A 20,651-nucleotide genomic window follows, 5' to 3' on the forward strand; every position below is an offset into this window, starting at 1 on the left:
ACCTGAATGTAACTCACCTTGAGCTACTACCAAAAAAGGTGTGAGCAAAATCTGAATAAATAATACATACAGTGGCCTGTTCTGACCTCTCTCACAGACTTCCTTTCTAATCCAAGGACCACTGCCTGCAGCACTATACCTCTTGTCAACCCAGATGGCCCTCCTTTTGTTGGCACTGAAGTGCTAGTGTGTGCAAACAGTGGTGCCCATACAGTGACACCCAAAAGTCACATACCATCCTAAATTGGCCTCTTTGAAAATTTGCAAGATCCTAAGAGGGCAGTTTTATATCCTGGCACTTCAAGTTAGGCACTTTGATGCTGTGCACTGAGCACCAAATTCTAAAAATGCAAATTAGAGCCAAGATTCCGTTATAGAATGCTAGTGTACGTTGGCATCAAGGCGCCTACAGTTACCATACAAGTGCATGTGTAAGTAGGAGACATGCCCATGCTCCTCCCATGTGTACACCCCCTTACAGTTATGCACTATCACTGGTGGCCCTACCATTAGGCCACCCGAGGCGGGGGTCTCAGGTGGCACTGTTTTAGAGCAGCATCCACACCCACACCTGCCATGCTCTGGCATCACACCCCCCCCCCCCCCACCCCATCCTTCCTTTCCTGAATTCACCTTCTTTTTTTGCTTTCCAAAAGTCAGGGTGGCAGCGGTTACCCTATGCTGCCTTGCTGCCCACCCCTTTTCTCTTATGGCCCGCCTCTCCGATATACTCAGAGGCGAGGCAAGCCACAGTAGAGAGAAGGGGCCAGGGCTGGCGGCAGGGCAGTGTATGGGAACCGCTGCCATCCCAACTTTTGGAAAGCCAAAAAAGAAGGTATATTCAGGAAAGGAAGGAAGGGGGGAGATGACAGAATGGGGAAGGGGTGGAGTAGAGCAGAGTGGAGCCAGGGGGAGAAGCAAAATTGGGGAAGCCAACCATCCCCTCGACTCATGTGGCACACTGTCTTGGGCCACCCCTGCACACTATGCACTTAAGTGCACCCTTATAGAATATCGCTTAGTGCACTTGTGCACTTAAGTGCCAATTAAGGCACCAGTTACATTCACAAATTCTGTGTAACTGCTTGCACCACCCAGTTATCAAATTGTCCTTCAGATGTTCCTATGTGTGCACATACACGTATACAGGCCAAATTCCCATCTACATGCACATATCTTGCATAGCACATATTTGCAAGGGGGGCATAGGCATAGGTGAAGCCTGGGTGGGACATACACTTACATACATACCTTATTGAATACTATAAATACGTGTGTCTCTTAATTTTCCTGTTTCAACTTTTATTTGCCCGATGGAACTTTTAAAGAAATATTTTCATGATATCCTGGGATTTACAAAAGATAATTTTCCACCGATTGCAAAAGCATATTATATAAAAAGAAATATGAGAACAAATGTTCAAATGCTTAGAGAAGATTTAAATGTTACCGAAATTCTAGAGACATCAGTGGAATCTGAAAGAGCAACTCTGCTTGTTTCCTTTGTTTTTGAATTAGACAAAACCAATGTTTTGAAATTATATTTTCAACATATGAAAGATGTTTTCATGGGTGCTATGATAAATATATTTCCAGATTTGTCTAAAGAAACTCAAATGAGAAGGAAGGAGCTCTTGGTGTTTAAACCAAGAGTGGTAGCCCTAGGGGCAACCTTCTTTGTTAAATTTCCTAGTAAAAGTTTGATAAGTTATGAAAATAATAATTTTCTATTCACTGACCCCAAGAAACTCCAAGAATTTGTAATAAGTAAAGAAAGGATGAGGAACCCCCCGGTAGAAGCTAACCAGAATAATGCTGCTGTCTGATTGTATTGTTGGTATGCTCTCTGCTCTAATAATAGAATGTAATTGCTGAATTTATTTTACTTTCATCTTGGATCCACATGTTGTGGTCAAAAAGTTATTGTAGAATTTCCTGGCGATTTGCTATATTATTTTTACTTTATATGTTAAAATTCAGATATTTCTGATAACTAATTCATGTTTGAATGTTATAAGAAAACTAATAAAGAAATTAAAACTAAATACGTGTGTCTCTTTGGCATTTAGCACCCACAGTTACACCAGCTCTAGGGCTGGCACCTAAATTCTAGGCCCATATACACACAGGTGGGATTGAATTCTATGTATTGTGCCAAAAAACATTGGTGCCGAAAAAAGACGTGCTTAGCGCTGATCAACAAACCTCACCTAAAGTTAGGTACGGTTTATAGAATACACATAGCGCCCGTTCCCACGACTAAAATTTAAGCGCGACTATTTACGCCAGCTAAAACCTAGAATCTCAGATGTCCTTCATAGTCACTAAATCTTTTAAGGTACTTTGGAAGCTGAAGAGAATTAGGCCCTTTTTTCAATAGATATTTTCAGGGTACTTGTCCAGTCTCTAGTCTTGACTTAAAAGAAAGACCTAAAATTCCGGAAATCACTAAAACCAACCTGTTTAAAAAGGCATACCCTACCGATCCAACTTAAATGTCTAATCTCTGCAACACAACCAAACTAAAGCACGTAATGGACATAACACAACTCTTACGTTCTCAGATTCCCTAATGTGGCTGTGCCACATGAACTTGATCTTACCACATCACCCTGTATTTGTTCACACCGGAGCCTGCAAAGGTCTCTCCGGTACTATGTAAGCCACATTGAGCCTACAAATAGGTGGGAAAATGTGGGATAAAAATGTAACAAATAAATAAAATGAAAACATTATTGTAAATCTATCTGTGCTGGTTGCAAAGAATGTCTTTCAATTTACCTGCATTGATGGTAGTATTGTATACATTCACATGCATCATCAGTGTGTAAATTTAAGTGTCCTGTTATAGAATGAGGGGGATGTTGTATGTAGGGGGGGGGGAGAGCAGGGAAAAGCAGACTTTAGAAATTAAGGGCTATGGGGTAATTTTATAGCAGGTTGCTTAGTCTGTAAATACACAGGAGAAGAATTTTATAAATCTTAGTCATTGGTTACATTTGTAAATAGGTCTGTTACACGAGAGGGCAGAGCATGGGCAGGACATAGACAGGACTCCCATCTATACACGTAACTTACAAAATACTGTAAGATATGTGTGTCCCTGACATACTTAGGTACTCGCTTTTACACCAGCTTTATGGCTGCTGTTAAGTGCGAGGGCCTAATTGTTACGTGCATTGAGAGCCGGTTACACAGTATTCTATAATGGAAACTGGGAGCCTAGATTCTGTTACAGAATAGGCTTCTGCCCATTGGTTTTCAAATAAAGTACCTCTTTGAAAAAAAAAAAAGGCTCCTGCCGCCTGCCTTCTGTTTGGATGACTAATTGGAGGCGCCCATTTATACTATTTCCCCCCTAGTGCATAAATGGGACTGCTTGGCCCCTTCTGGTTCCCACACTATGTGCTTTCACGAACTTTCCTTGGGTGGTTAGACTCCTTTTGACTGAAGTAGGCCAGTTTCCTAGGAAACCAAGGAAAGCCCTCTCATTATGTCTCTACTGCTTATCACACTCTGAATCTGAGTCAAGGAAGTGGGAAGCAGCCTTCAGTGATGTTAAGAGATCTCTTTCTTTAATGATGTTTCATTTTATCTCAGCACTGCTTCCCCTATTTATCTTATGCTAACTGTTAGCTTTGGACCTCACTGAGCCTCCTCCTCTTCTGATGTGGGCTGCTGCTGGCAGGATCCCGCTGACAGAAAATCTAGCTATGGGTAGGTTTCCATGCCAACCAGCAAGGCCCAGGAGGATGGAAGGGATAGCTCTGAAACCTGCATCATGGCACACAAGGTACTTGTTAGCGGCTGACAGGAGAAACATAACAAGCATTTTGTTCATTCTCCTGTTTCTCTATGCCAGGAGTGGGGGCAGGTTTGCCAATCTGCTAAAGCCTCTATGTCATCATGAGATTCTGGTCCATTCCTGGTGTTCTTGCAAACACGGTATGAGGTATATACAAGGGTAACATAGCAATCACTATTTTTCTCAGCACAGTGAACATATGGCAAACCACGTTTCATTGTTATTAGACAGTAGAATAAGTTTAGAATAATGCTGTTGTGGAAGATCCATTCTATAAGTAGTAATCCCTCCAAAGCTCAGCCTTTGCTTCCAGGACCAGCTGGAGATGCTGAAAAGAGGGAGTCTCAGAGATGCCAAATTACCCATTTCCAGGCTGGAGACTTTTTGACCAGCCCTGGTTTTGAACATACATTTTTAAAAAAAAATTTTTATTTGTTACATTTGTATCCCACATTTTCCCACTTAATTGTAGGCTCAATGTGGCTTACAGAGTTCCGGAGAGGCGATTTCCGACTCCGGTCAGAACAAATACATAGTGATGTATGTTGTGATAAGATAGAGTTCATGTGGCATAGCCACATTAGGGAATCGTCTAACGGGAGAGTTGGGTTTTGTCCATTACGTACTATCGTTATGTTGTGTTGCTGGGGTCAGTCATTTAGGTTAGAACGATGGGGTATGCCTTTTTGAACAGGTTACTTTTTAGTGATTTCTGGAACTTCAGGTGGTCGAATGTCGCTTTTAAGACTTTTGGTAATGCGTTCCACAGTTGTGTGCTTATGTAGGAAAAGCTGGAAGTGTAAGTTGTTTTGTATTTGAGTCCTTTACATCCCAAAACAGTGTGGGATTTGTAGTGCCTGATCCTGGCCATTGAAATCAGAACTGCAGATCCCATAAAGCACCAGGATATAATTGTTAGAAGTCCGACACTGTCCCAAAATCTCCAGCCTGGAACTGGGTAACCTGGCATCTCTGGGTCTTGATACATATGCCTATTAGCCAGCTGCAGGGTACACCAGTTGCAATCTGTAGCCTCTGGCTGAAAATCTTTTTTTATGAGGGCTGAACTAGGTGGGGAGAGCAAGAGTAGTTTATAGACTGGGGCAAAAACTGATAGTTACAGAGCTGTCAAGTTACTCATTCAGTCCTGGTTTTAAACTTATATCCCAAAGCAGTGTAGTATTGTAGTCCATGTTCTTATCCATTGAAATCAGTTCTGCAAGACCCATAATGCACCAAGATGACATTGACAGAAATCCAGGACCGGCTAAAAAGTCTCCCTCCTGGAATGGGTAACTTGGCAGCTCTGTAGCTACTAGTGAAGGCTTATGGTGCTCTGGCCTCAACTGAGGCTGGGATTGATTGACATGGAAGCATGAAGGAGCATGAGAAAATTACCAGGCCTGTAATCCTACATCAAGAGGAAATCCCTTCTGGACAAGGCACTTCCACTCAGTTAATGCCTTCTCCATGCAGGAACAGAAAAATACTTACTGTACCTAATAATATAACACCCCTGCAAGCCTGAAGGCTATTGAAGTGGTGTACATTCAAGTACAGTAGGTATGTTTCAGGTAAAAAAAAAAAAAGAGTTACAGTGGGATTTGAACCTGTGCCCCTTGGTTTATAGTCCTCTGTACTAACCACTAGGCTGCTCCTTTGGTCTGCAAAGACACCTATGTGCCATAAAAACATAAAAGTTGCCATACTGGGACCGACCCAAGGTCCATCAAGTCCAGTATCCTGTTTCCAACAGTGGCCAATCCAGGTCACAAATACCTGGCAAGATCCCATGTGCCAGTTTTGTAAGATTGCTACCAGACAGATGTCTCTGTCTTGTTTTCCCCCGTTTATAATTTAAACATTTCAGTTTGTAAAACGGTTGTTCAGGATGAACATTTCCAGCTTAAGGACATCCTTTTCACATATTTTCGAACAGGAAATTTGGACTTATTTCCTGTTCGAAAATAGCTGTGTAAGACGGACCAGTTTTTTTGGATGTTATGGGCAGGATGACTCAATTCTGACTTAGATTTTTTTTTAAATGCCACTCTAAGTATATTTAGAATATTACTGTTGATAAGAAAACCAGTGGAGGATCCATTCCATACATAGTAATCCCTCCTAAGACTGGCTTCTGCTTCCAAATCTATATTTTTACAGTTCTTCAGGGAGAGGTGGTGTTGGGATGATTATCAATCTGAGGGGTGGGGGTATCATACTTACAAACCCCAAATAAATAATGTTCTCTGGTCTTCATTCTTTGCACTTCGCCGTATTTCCTCTGTTCATCCATTTCTTCCTGCTTCTCTTCTGCACCCTCTCATTTTGGATCTTGTTATAACACATCTTGACTATTGTAACTCATTGTACGCTGGATTACCGCTTCACTCCCTCAAATGTCTTCAATTTGTTCAATCCACTGCTGTCAAGCTCCTTCACAACGCACACCACTTCGATCACGTTACCCCCTTTTCTACTCAGAACACTGGTTGCCCACTGTTGCCTGTATTAAATACAAAATCCTACTACTGATATACAAATCTCATGCACCCCCCCCTCACCTACCTTAATAATCTGCTTATCCCTATACCTCACTCCATTGTCTCCACTCTGCTGTCAATAATCTCCTCATTCTCCCCCTATCTCCTCTCCTCCATCTCAATATCTCCCGCAATTCTGCCTTTAGGTACATTGACCCTAACTATGGAACAACTTACCTTGCAATTTCAGGAATCAACTGTCACTCACAGCTTTTAAACAAGCCTTAAAGACTCATCTATTCTCCTCAGCCTTTCTTCAATTTCAGTAACCTCTCTCCTGCTACACTATGCTTACTTCTTTTAAACCTATTTGAATATTGTAAACTGCCTAGATGCCTATGTGTAGGCCTTTGGCAGTATATCAAATATCAAAATTACTAATCAGGGGATAACTCTTAATTCCAGAGTCACTTTTAATATCGACTACACAAAGACTCCAGTATTTTTTCTTTATCACAAAAACATTTTATTGTATTGCAATGCCCGCTAACCTCACTAGCACTGCTGCCTACTATTAAAACCTCACACATTCACTCCTCTGCTCACCTTGCACACCTGTATTTAATTTAAATACAAAACAGTTGATTTTTCATTTTAAACTGCATACTTATACTGTTTCATGTTGTGCATATGTTTTGCCATGCTTATACATTATATCATACTCAAATAATCAAAACTCAGTCCTGCCAGCTAAATGGTCCTTTTCCTACAAACGCCACGCCTTCCTCATGGACGCAGTGAAAATGTTTCCACATAAACGCTGGATGACTGTTCTTCATGGACAAACTCTGCATGTCCGTTAAACCTCCGTTGGCTGTTCAAATACGCCACCTCCAGTCATTAGTATGCATCACAATACAGGTGCTGTGTGCTCGGTGACTAACTCAACAGTCCACCATATCTGTTTCATGTTATGCCGGCTCCTCAATGCAGGACCGCATTTCACAAATCTTCCTCAGGAGGAACCACCATCAAATTTGTTCTACACCTCCAGTGGCTGCATGCCGGACTGAAACTCCCTTAGGGCTGAGCCACAGACGCCGCCCAGTCAAGATATCCACAATGAATATGCTTGAGATTGATCTGCAGACACTGCTTCCATTGTATGCAAATCTCTTTCATGCATATTCATTGCAGATATCCTGAAAACCTGACTGGCAAGGGAGTACTCCAGGACCGACTTGGGTAACACTGACCTAGAACACCTTATACTCTTCCATTGACCAAAACACCGCTAAAGCTTGTAATTGCTTCTCTAGAGCATCATGAAAATCCTTTCCTTCCTTCTTAAACTCACTGCCACAACTACTTCCACACTATCATCATCTTCTGCTTAGCCAACTGCAACTAGCTGGCAAGGGATCTTCCACCAAATCAACTCTTTCCACTATTATCAAATGCAATTCGTGGAGGGGCATAATCGAACGGTCCGCAAGTGGGCAGAGCCAACCATATTTTTGAAAAAGATGGCCGGACATCTTTTTTTTTCAATAATACGGTTGGGGCCACCCAAATGTCAGAGATGGCCGGGTTTGAGATAGCCGGCATCGGTTTTTGGCCATAATGGAAACCGAAGCCGGCGATCTCAAACCTGGCCAAATCCAAGGCATTTGGTCGTAGGAGGGGCCAGGATTCGTAGTGCAGTGGTCCCCCTCACATGCCAGGACACCAACCGGGCACCCTAGGGGGCACTTCTAAAAAGGTTAAAAAAAATTAAAATAGCTCCCAGGTGCATAGCTCCCTTACCTTGTGTACTGAGCCCCCTAAACCCCCCCAAAACCCACTCCCCACAACTCTACACCATTACCATAGCCCTAAGGGGTGAAGGGGGGACCTACATATGGGTACAATGGGTTTCGGGTGGGTTTTGGAGGACTACAAATGCAGAGTGGAAGAAAATCCAGTCCAAGAAACCAGTCAGAACTCATGGAATGAGAACTCCAAATAGACTTTATTAGGACCCTACACGGTCTGTGTTTCGGCTATAAAGCCTTCATCAGGGGTCTTTCCCCCTAAACCCAACTCTCCTCTTCCCCCCATTCTTTATCCCTGTGGATAACACTCTCATCCTCCCTGTCTCATCAGCTTGTAACCTTGGGGTCATCTTTCTTTCTCTGCACAAATCCATCGGGCTGCTAAAACCTGTCATTTCTTTATCTATAATATCACCAAAATTTGTCCCTTCCTTTCTGAGCACACTACCAAAACCCTTATCCACACTCTTATCACCTCTCGCTTACACTACTGCAACTTGCTTCTCACAGGTCTCCTACTAAGCCATCTCTCTCTCCTTCAATCTGTTCAAAGTTCTGCTGAACGACTTATATTCCACCAGTGTCACTATGCTCATATTAGCCCTCTCCTGAAGTCACTTCATTGGCTCCCTGTTCATTTCCACAGTTCAAACTCCTCTTACTGACTTACAAGTGCATTCACTCTACAGCTCCTCAGTACCTCTCCACACTTGTTTCTCCCTACACTCCTCCCCAGGAACTCCATTCATCGGGTAAATCTCTGGCCGTCTTCAAAACTAGGCTAAAAGCCCACCTTCTTGAAGCTGCTTTTAACTCCTAACCCCTATTCACTTGTTCAGTACCCATGTCTGTTGTATCATTCACACCTTAAGTAATTTCCTTATCCCTTATTTGTCCTGTTTGTCCTTATTAGATTGTAAGCTCTGTCGAGCAGGGACTGTCTCTTACATGTTCAAGTGTACAGCGCTGTGTACGTCTAGTAGCGCTATAGAAATGATAAGTAGTAGTAATATTAGATTTTGCTAATTTCCTAAAAGGTAAGTACATAAGCCATTATTAACATGGACCTGGGAAAATCCATTGCTTATTTCTAGGATAAGCAGCATAAAATCTGTTTTTCTGTTCTGGGATCTTGCCAGGTACTTGAGACCTGGATTGGCCACTGTTGGAAACTGGATACTGGGTTTGAAGGATTGGTCTGTCTCAGCATTGCAATGCTTATGCTATGTTCTTATATAGTAGAAGAAAACCATGGTACGTACAATTCAGATCTTTGTTTGTAAGGACACATCCTTGCTCTTATAAATTTTCTTTAAGCCCTTCATTGCAGCTCTTCGAAGTGCCAGTTGGCCAGAGCTCCTTGATAATTGATCCCAGGAGGCAGAAACTGTCCACAACAACTCTGAAAGTGGTGGCTATATCTGGTGTCGTAACTTTTGTCTTCTTTAAATTTAGTCACAATCTCATTATTTCACTTTCTTTTTTAACTTTGATCAGAAAGGCCATTACGTTGTCCACAATATCATCAGCATATCGGAGGTGGTTGAGAATCTTTCCTCTGAATTTGAATCTACATTAGTCTTGCAATCCAGCTTCTCTTATGATAGATTCAGCATACAAGTTAAACAAATATGGCAAAAGAATATAGCCTTATGTTATTCCTTTGTAAACTGAAAACCAATTTGTCCAGAGTAAAGATTTCTCGTTAGAGTAATAAGACGTTCTAGAACACAGCAGCAGCAGCATTTTAGAGAAAGTTGCCTCTGCCGCTCCCATGATGTAAATTCCTGTTTCCGCAGGGGTGTGACAGAGAGGAGACTCGGGAGCCAGCACAGACAACTTTCTCTGAAATGCTTCTGCTGCTGTGCGAAAGAAACAAGATGAAAGGTAAACCGGGGGGAGCAGCTGGACCACCGGGGGTGGGAGGTTCAAGAGAGATTGAGAGGGGGAGGGAGCTTTAAAAGATAGAAAAGGGAGAGGTGTCTGAGTTGGGCACTGGGAGCTTAAAAGCAGGGGGAGAAGGTGGTAGCAGGACCTGGGGAAGGGGGGTCCAATGATTCTTATTGCCCCGGTACCCAGATCACTGTCAGTCCACCCCTGGTAGAGGTTTTCCTGTATATTTCTTCCACCTTTGCTTGATCTGCGACGTGTCAGTCAGTAATTGGCTGTCGTCACCCTTCAACATGCCAATTTGTGGTTGGAATTTAAATTCCTTGTACTTCCACATTTGTTTCCATCTTCAATTCCTTTGCAGAGATTGTTCTAGTATCAGTCCTTGTCTCTTCTAACTGACCTCCAGAAATCCCTATTTAGTTTTTTTCATAACATTTTTGTCTCTTTTCTTTTTTCCTCTTCTGTGCTATTTCCATCGTTTTCTTAGATAACCTTCTTTGACTTTCTTACCCTGTCTAAATTCTTCCATGATTCATTGTTGATATCCTTTATTTTTGTCCATATTCCTTTGGCTCTCTATTGGATACATTTAACATTGCAAATTGATTTTTGACATTTTCCTTGAAGGAAGGTGGTATGTATTTGAGGTTGTTTGTTCATACCAGTATGGGCGTTGTTTTTCACTTTAGCTTATACTTTGCACCCAAGAAATTCGTGATCTATTCCACAATCTGCAATCAGCACTTGCCATCAGAATAGATCTCTTCTGATTCATGCTGAGAAAGTAGGCAATCTGGTTTCAATGTTCTTCATCTGGTGGACAACAACAAACAAAACAATGAGGTGGATACAAGAAGGCTATCAAATGGTCTTTATTAAAAAACTGCTAAAAGATGACCCAACACGGCCGTGTTTCGGCCCAAAGGGCCTGCCTCACAGGTCTGGTGAATCTACATAAAACCAAACAACATAAGAACAAACATAAATATGTAAATATAAATAGAAGAACAAAGACCATTTGATATCCTCCTTGCATCTACCTCACTGTTTTGTTTGTTGCTTACGTTTTGTTTGTTGTTTATGTTTACGTGAGGTTTGCTCCCCCCCCCCTTTGCTTTGTCTTTGTCTTCATCTGCTGAAGTCCATGTGTATAAGTGTTGTTTTGGCTGAATGAAGAAAACATTTCCAGTGAGTACATTGTTGGCTTCACAAAAGTTCATTAGCTGATTCCTTGCTTCTTTTTTCTGTCCCTAGTCCTCAAGGTTCTACTGCGTTATTTTTCTTTCCATTAACAACTTCGGTATTCCAGTCACCAGTCATCAGTAGCACATCCTACTTACATGCTATATCCATTGCAGCATGAACTTGATCATAAAACTGGACCACAACCTCATATGCATCAGTTGTTGGAGCATAAACTTGAATTATTGTCATGTTAAAGGCCTGCCTATGTTAAAGGGATATTGATCATTAATAGCATTATATTTATTGTTATTTTTGTTACATTTATACCCCGTGCTTTCCCACTTGTGGCTTACATGGGGCAATGGAGGGTTAAGTGACTTGCCCAGAGTCACAAGGAGCTGCCTGTGCCTAAAGTGGGAATTGAACTCAGTTCCTCAGGACCAAAGTCCACCACCCTAACCACTAGGCTACTCCTCCACTGTTGCTACTATTTGAGATTCTACATGGAATGTTGCTATTCCACTAGCAACATTCCATGTAGAAGTTGGCCCTTGCAGATCACCAATATGGCCATGCAGGCTTCTGCTTCTGTGAGTCTGAAGTCCTGCACATACGTGCAGGACATCAGACTCACAGAAGCAGAAGCCTGCGCAGCCTTCTACATGGAATGTTGCTAGTGGAATAGCAACATTCCATGTAGAATCTCCAATAGTAGCAACATTCTATGTAGAATTTCCAATAGTAGCAACATTCCATGTAGAATCTCCAATAGTATCTATTTTATTACATTTGTACCCCACGCTTTCCCACTCATGGCAGGCTCAATGCAACTTACATGGGGCAATGGAGGGTTAAGTGACTTGCCCAGAGTCACAAGGAGCTGCCTGTGCCTGAAGTGGGAATTGAACTCAGTTCCTCAGTTCCCCAGGTCCAAAGTCCTCCACCCTGGCCACTCCTCCACTCCTCCCAGTACTGCCCTTGCAAGCTCATTCCTGACTATGAAGGCAACTCCATTTCTTCTCTATTTTTCGTGTCCCGACTGTGGTGCTTATTGTCAAAGCATATAAACTTACAAAGTTGCATATGTTTCTATGTGCTTTGAAAATGAGCCTCATTGGGGCCAATATTCAGACCACGGGAGGCAGCTCAGCTAACTCCCGTGGTTGGCGGTGAGCCCAGATATTCAACGCCAGGCCGTTTCCGGTGATTAGCCTTGAATATCCAGTTTATTTTTGTCCACTATAAACTTAGGCATCTAAGGGCTTCTTTTACTAAGCAGCGGTAAGCCCAACGTGACCTTACCGCTCGCTATATAGGAAGTACCGCCAGACTACCGCAGCAGCCTGGCAGTACTTCCCTTCCCCCCCCCCCCCCCCCCCCCCCCAGCATGCCGTCATGTTTGTTCACTCTGCAAGGTTACACCTTTCAATATTCTGTTCCCCAAGTGCAAAAAATGTCCGCTTCGTCAAATTCTTCAATGTTCTATTTTCTTTCATGCCCCCTTGCTATTTGGACATACTGCAGTGTTGGACATCCCTCCCTTTTCTGCCTTTGCAAAATTGGTATTTGGACATTTCAAGCAGATGGATGTCCATTTCAGCATTTTGGGATGTCCATATGCTTCAAAAATAAGCGCCATAGTAACATACTAGATGATGGCAGATAAAGACCTGCACGTTCCATCCAATCTACCCAACAAGATAACTCCTGCAGTCCCTGAAGTTACGTCTACACCAGAAGCACATGCATACGTTCATTGTGAAAACTCAAAGCCCAAACAGAGAAAACTATTCACATAAGTGTGTGCACAGATGTAAAAAGGTTCCCAAAGTTATCTTCATGCTGCTTCTCATTACCAGAGGATGTGGTTACAGCAGTTAACATATCTGGCTGTAAAAAAAAAGTTTGGACAAGTTCCTAGAGGAAACGTCTATAATCTGCTATTAAGATAGACATGGGGAAAGCCATTGCTTATCCCTGGAATCTTGCTACTATTTGGGATTCTGCCAGACACTTGAACCTGAACTGGTGTCACTGCTGGAAGCAGGATATTGGGCTAGATGGACTATCGTTCTGACCAGTGGTGTGCTGGAGCAGGCTCTAGAGAGCCGTTTGTTAAGTTTTTAAGAATTTTGGAGCTGGTTCTCCATGGCTACTTTAACAAATGGATCCCAAAATGTGGGCTTGGGCCCCTCCTGAATTCTCATTTACTTTGCTGGCAAGAGAGAGCCTCCTGTTAACAATTTACCAGCACACCCCTGGTTCTGACCCAGTATGGCTATTCTTATGTTCTAATACCTCATCCAGGGAAATAACCAAAACAAGCTAACAACTTCATAAATGAGATTTATTCAACTGTGCTACCACATTTCTCACTAAAATGCATTAATGTGCATTACATATTGCAGGTCTCATTTTTTGCAATGGGATTTAATCAAGTTCCATCTCCATGATTCAGTAGGTGTTACCTTTGCAAAAGCATCCCTGGCATAGCTGGCATCCTTGACATTGTGACCTTTCTCAATCACATCCCCTCCGCCAGTGGCCACAGTACGATGCAGCAGGGTTCGGAGGAGGCAGTCGGGCTCAGTAGACGTCAGCTCTGCAATGTAATAGATCAGATCCTTGTCTTCTATCTCTGCTGTGTCTCCGTCTTCGACAAAGGACATATTCCCCTGCAAACAGGTGGCAGACAGTCAGAAGAGGCAGGAGGCCTTAGCTAATCTCAGAGGGGCAATTTTTGTGATGAAGCAAGGCAACCATAATGTAAACACCAGCATTGGCGTTTAAGGGGCCCTTTTGCTAAGCTGTGTAGGCGTCTATGCGTGCCCTATGCACGCCAATTTGGAACTACTGGCCGGCTACCACATGGCCTGGGCGGTAATTTCATTTTTTACGTGCGACCGCTATGCATGCCAGATATACACACTGATGATTACTGCTCATTTAATACGTGAGACCTTATCGCTAAGTGAATGGGTGGAGGTAAGGTCTCAGGCCCAAAATGGACGCACACCAATTTTCATTTTGCCGCACGTCCATTTTTGGCCAAAAAAAAGAGGCCTTTTTTGCAGGTGTGCTGAAAAATGAACCTGCACACATCCAATACACGTGTCTACACCAGTGCAGGCCACTTTTCGGGGCACCTTAGTAAAAGCACCCCTAAATTATTACATATTCAGCGCCATATTGTGTCTAACCAGTGGCACTGAATATAAAGTATGTATAGAAGACAAGGCGCCCAGATTCCATGATAGAATACTAGCATAACCCCTCTTAGGTGCACCACTTACAGTATGCAAGGTGAATGACAGATGTCATTGGGCATGTCTAATGTTGACAAACAATGCACACAACTTACAGTATTCTATTTGTGTGTGAAATAGGAAGATACATTGAGCACCAGCTGCGCAATATTCAGCGCTATTTAACCAGTCAGAATGGCTGCCAATATTCAGCAGGGGATAACCAGCTATTACCAAATAGAACAACTTCAGCCAATGTTGTATATAGATCGCATTATTCAATGGGTGTAGTGGAGAAAAAGCCCTCAGAAACCTCCAGTGAAATTCTGGTGGTTTAGTGCGGGGTTAAGCACAATTGTGTGAAGTAACTCACGCAGTGATTCTATCATAGGGCAAAAAACTCCACTCCCTGACTATTATTTAAGTCTTAATCTGCACACAATATAAACAGTGTTTGAGCAATGTTATTGAAGCTCGCAACTTAAACGGTGTTAAAGCATTAAAAGAACCCATTGTGGAACACTGTGTCATCCAAAAGCATAAATTTGAAGATTTACAGTGCTCTGTCATTGACTGGATAGCGCCGTCTAATAGAGGCGGCGACCGAAAGCTCAAATTAGCAAGGAGGGAAGCAAGGTGGATCTTCCAATTGGACACTTTAGTACCCAATGGGCTGAACAGCTCCATTGATTGGTTCAATTTTTACTAATGCTCAACACGTCATTCTTACGTTAGTATATCTAACAGCTGTTTGTACACGAACGCTGAGGCGCCATTTTAAATCATTGCCTCCAGCTCGAGTAAGTCTGTCCATGGGGTGACCTCTAGAAGTTTTGCTTATCAAAGACCTTGCGCACTTTGAAAGATATTTAATGTGTTTTTTCTACTTCTAGGTTCTCAACTCAATATCACTGTGAGCACTCCGTTCCTGACGAAGCCAGTTTTCTAGGTGAAACGGCGGCCTCCGTCGAACGGTCACAGAAGAGTGCCGATTTAAAACATAAAGCTAAGTGCTACTTTATTTTGTGTTCAGTTGAAAGACACATTAGAGCATAAAAATATTGCTTTAACACCGTTTAAGTTGCGAGCTTCAATAACATTGCTCAAACACTGTTTATATTGTGTGCAGATTAAGACTTAAATAATAGTCAGGGAGTGGAGTTTTTTGCCCTATGATAGAATCACTGCGTGAGTTACTTCACACAATTGTGCTTAACCCCCCACTAAACCACCAGAATTTCACTGGAGGTTTCTGAGGGCTTTTTCTCCACTACACCCATTGAATAATGCGATCTATATACAACATTGGCTGAAGTTGTTCTATTTGGTATTAGGTTACAATTTCTACCCCAGCCACACTGCATTTGTCTCATATACATGATAACCAGCTATTCCCCTCAAATATCCCTGGTTAGTGGCTAGCGGATAGCCAGTTATATTTCGTGATATCACCAGCTATCTGCCAATTTTTAAAGCGGATTAAGCGGCCATATTTGGCTGTGTCAAACCCTGGAATATCTTTGGCCGGTTTGAGGATAACCGGCAAAGTCTGAATGTCGACTTAGCCGGTTATTTTCAAACCAGCCCAAAATAACCCGGATATTCAATGCCAATCACCAGAAATGGCCCGCCATTGAATATTTGGGTTTAGCATTGACCACGGGAGTTAGATGGAAAAGCAGGCACCTACTTTTCTTTATAAAATAGGCTTACACCGAAAAATTATATCTTGCCTGATCATTTTCTTTCCTTTAGTCACAGCAGATGTATTCTCTATCTCCACCTGCTGGTAGATGGATACAACCCACAAGTCTCTGGAGTCATCTGCTGCTGAATCTAAGGAATAGTGCGTTTTGACTACCTTAAACTAGACACCCGCTTATGAAATACCCTCCACCTGTATAGTTGCTAACTTATATGCTCACTGGCCACCATTGAACATATAATTCCATTTGAATATTTGTTGATGGTACTATGTGTATCCTCATGTGTCTTCTTACATATATGTGTTTGTAAGCATGTGGATGCCTGTTCTGTATCTATTGCAGAACTCTTGCATTCAAGCCCTTTCACAGTGGCCACAGGTATCCAACCACATGAAACATAGTCATTAATTTGTTTAATGAAATCCTCTACAAACACCAATAAGCCCTTCCTAAAACACATGCAGATATCCACAGATGCATTTTGGGGAATTATTGATCCAGTAGAATCTGCCCTCTTCTCTAAGCTTCAAGTTTGGAATAGACATTACCCGGTAGACTCCTTATACAATCTTGTCAGGGTGTCTTCCAAACAGATGGCCATAGTGGTCACAGCTAGGTGCTTATTGTGGCTATGCCACTGGGCTGCGGGTGCTGCCTCCAAGCAGAATCTTATTGCATGATAAACCTTCACTTGCAACATTGCCTCTGTTTTTAACCCTTCATTTTTCTAGCCCAGACATCACAGTGACAGCCCTTGGACAAGGTTTTATGCTATTATCAAGCAATGGCTGGTATTCTGTCCATCATGCATGCATACCACATGTGACTCTGTGTGCACAATCCTGAAAGTATGCTTAAAGCATGGGTGGCCTGTTTGCAGACATTAAAAAGGACCATTCAGAAAACTGCCTCCAATTTAAGTCTGATATACTCCTCTCCTTCCCTAATAAAAGGCCAAATGGTAATATTGGATAATGGATAACACAAAGGTCTAGTTTAACAAAAAAACAGGTTTATCTGATGTGGCTTCCAGCACCAGAGCTACATGGTGGAGAAGGCACCTTACATACACATAAAAGGAACAACAACTTACCAGATGTAAAATGGCTGCCAGGATCCGATGGATGGAACCAATCTCCTCCTGACTAAAGCCAATCACTTGCATGGCATCCACCACAGCTTTGAAGTTACTTTTATCATTGGTTAATGACTGGAAGGTAAACAACAAAACAAAACGACAATTTGTTTGCTTTCTAACTGAATAAACCTCAAAATCCCTTTGATTCATGGAAGTTAATGGTCAATAGTAGGTCAAACACCCAGCACAAAGTATGCTTGGAGCAATAGAAGCACATTCTGACCCATCACAGATATCACAGTGTAAGTCCAGGTGCACAGTTATATAACTGCCTCTAAAGGGCCGGATTCTATAAACGGGGCTCAATGGGGATCTGTTCACGTATGTTATGTTACATGTACGTTACCATGTATATATGCAACTTAACACATTACCATTTGTAATTCTATTACCTGGAAATGGCAGTCGCCATTACGGCAAATGTAAGCCACATTGAGCCTGCAAATTGTTGGGAAAATGTGGGATACAAATGCTACAAATAAATAAATAAAATTAGGCGCCGGAGCTTAAGCGTGGATCTCGCACCTAACCTTGGGCCCCAGACTTACTTACGCCTGCTAAAACCTGGTGGAAATGCTGGCACCCAAGTTGGATGTGCTGACCCAGTATTTTAGAACTACACTTGCGCATTTCTGGAATGCTTCTGACATGCCCATGATCCTCCTATGGCCACGGCCCCTTTCGAGATACTGGCTTTGGGAGTTAGGTGCAAGGTCTTATAGAATAGTGTGCAGCCAGACACAAATATTATTGAGTGTAGCAGCCAATTATTGATGACACTGAGCTCATTAAACAATTAATTTACGTGTGCAACTCGGGCACGCACACAAATTTGGGCCCACAAGTCTGGGCATCAAATGAAGAATCCGGGAGATAATATGATGAGTGTACTAATAGCATGTGAATGTTACAGAATACGAGCACTTATGCGCATTACTGGCGCCAATAGTTGAAAGTTACACGTGGAAGTGCTAGGTGCTATTCTGTAATGGGTGACATTAAGGGGCTCGTCTAAAAAATAGGTTTTGAAAATAATGACTTGGATGATGTTTTGGTGAGAAAAATGTCCACTTTTTAGATGTTTTTCTCTTTTGAAAATATTTTCTATGCTGTTCATCTGCAATGCACCCAAATCTCAAGGGGGCGTGTTAAGTGTGGGATCTGGGCATTCCTAAAACTTGGATGTTTTTCAGTCATAAAGGAACAAAACAAAATCATCCAGGACTTAAACTAAAACATTTTGAGCTAGACCTGTTTTTAGAACGAATAAGCCACAAAAAAGTGCCCTAAATAACCAGATGACCACTGGAAGAATAAAGGAATGATCCCCGTTACTCCCCCAGTGGTCACTGACCCTCCTCCCACCCCCCAAAAATATAAAAGAAGCAGTATTTATCAGCCTCTATGACAGCCTCAGATGTTATGGTCGGTCCTATTACAGCAGCAAGTAGGTCCCTGGAGTAGCCTAATGGGCAATGTAGTGCATTGTGGAGAAGGGGACCCAGGCCCATAATCCAATTGAACTGTCACACTTGTGGTGGAAAGTGTGAGCCCTCTAAAATCCACCAAAAGCCTACTGTATCCACATAGAGGTGACAACTGCAGTCATAAGGGCTATTGTAGTGGAGTGGTGTACAGTTGTATACAGAAGGTTTTTGGTGAGTTTTGGAGGGCTCAATATACAATATAAGGGAGTAAAGGTGAGATGGCAACAATTTGGAGTTACATGCGTGTCTTCGCTAGGCACTATTTATTACATTACAATCTGTTCTTGTATTTCACTAACATCCAATGAGTTCAAAGCGGATCACAAACAAGAAAAACTAGGTAAAACACCTAGGACCATCCAAATAAAATCTCTGTACCTTTTCTAATTCCACTGTATCTTTTTTGAGATGCGGCGACCAGAATTGAACACAATATTTGAGGTGCGGTTGCACCATGGAGCGATACAAAGGCATTATAACGTCCTCATTTTTGTTTTCCATTCCTTTCCTAATAACACCCAACATTCTATTTGCTTTCTTAGCCGCAGCAGCACACTGAGCAGAAGGTTTCAACGATTTATCAACGACGACACCTAGATCCCTTTCTTGGTCTGTGACTCCTAACGTGGAACTTGCATGACGTAGCTATAAATCGGGTTCCTCTTTCCCACATGCACCACTTTGCACTTTAATAGCGCTTAAGAGTTATGTCAGCTAAGACCACTGTTGAAAACTGAGCAACCATATTATATTTTATAGGTAAATAGTTGAATATAGTTTGATTCAGTATATGTTTCATATCATATTTATATATATTTTTTGGAAATTTAAAGGCACAGTCTCTTCTTTTGATACTATTAGTATTCTATAATGGACACTCATCATGGAACATCCATTATAGAATACTAGTTTAGTGCAGATCTTTCTGGCACCTAACTTTGGGCAGCATTTACTGATTTTCCCATTTAGCGTGCTACTGCAAGGTGGGGTGTATATGTGGGTGGCTCATGGCACACTAACTCACACAGAAACAAACAGGAGATGGTCTACTGCAGAAGCAGAACAAACAACCAAACAGCAGCAGCGATCCAATGAAAGAGAAACACAACCAGAGAATCCCAATGTCAACTTTAATGGAAACAAGAAGACCCAGCCTGGCCAAGATTCGGAAAAACCTTTGTCAAGAGTACAGATTCAAACATGTACTGCAATACCTGCGTTTAAAAGAAAAATGAGGTCCAAAGTCAAAAGTAAAAGAATGCAGCCAACAGCATCCCCCAAAAAGCGAGGAGTCATAAAATCACCTGAGTGCTATACAACTACTGTTCTGTTCACATGTGCTTTTTGCACAGCACCTTAAAGAGCAGTTGTACAGTACTCAGGTGATTTTATGACTCCTTGCTTTTGGGGGATGCTGTTGGCTGCATTTTGACTTGGGATCTCATTTTTCTTTTAAACGCAAGTATTGCAGTACATGTTTGAATCTGTACCCTTGACAAACGTTTTTCCGAATCTTGGCCGGGTTGGGTCCTGCTTCCATTAAAGTTGTCATTTGGATAAACTCTTGCTCTGCTTGTCCTTCCTTGGATTGCTGCAGCTGTTTGGTTGTCTTCACTAACTCACACAGCCATTGACATGACATAAGTTGGTGCTTAAGTTTCGGCAGACCAAGGCAGCTCTCCACTAGTATTCTATATTGATTTAGATGTGCCCAGAAACCATTACAGAATTTGCGCTAAACATGCTCCATTGTGGTGTCTACATCTTGGTGACAATTTATAGAATTGCCCCCCCCCCTATGTTTGTACCTAAGGCAATGGATGGTCAAGTGTCTTGCCCAAGATCAGAAGGATTGGCAGTGGAATTTGAATCCTGATTTCCCTGCCACTGCTTTA

General features: G+C 42.3%; 1 protein-coding gene across 1 annotated transcript in view; it reads right to left on the bottom strand.

The window, feature by feature from the left end:
* The window catches only part of MYO1G (myosin IG), a 367,932-nt gene that overhangs the window by 246,220 nt on the left and 101,061 nt on the right, over positions 1–20,651 (bottom strand). Inside the window, exons 7-8 of the mRNA XM_030196702.1 lie at positions 17,225–17,341; positions 13,649–13,855 (exon numbers count right to left, since the gene is read on the bottom strand). Of these exons, the coding sequence (XP_030052562.1) occupies positions 13,649–13,855; positions 17,225–17,341 (324 nt within the window). The remainder of the gene's footprint in view (positions 1–13,648; positions 13,856–17,224; positions 17,342–20,651) is intronic.

This window comes from Microcaecilia unicolor, chromosome 1 (assembly GCF_901765095.1).
Source record: "Microcaecilia unicolor chromosome 1, aMicUni1.1, whole genome shotgun sequence".
Lineage (NCBI taxonomy): Eukaryota > Metazoa > Chordata > Amphibia > Gymnophiona > Siphonopidae > Microcaecilia > Microcaecilia unicolor.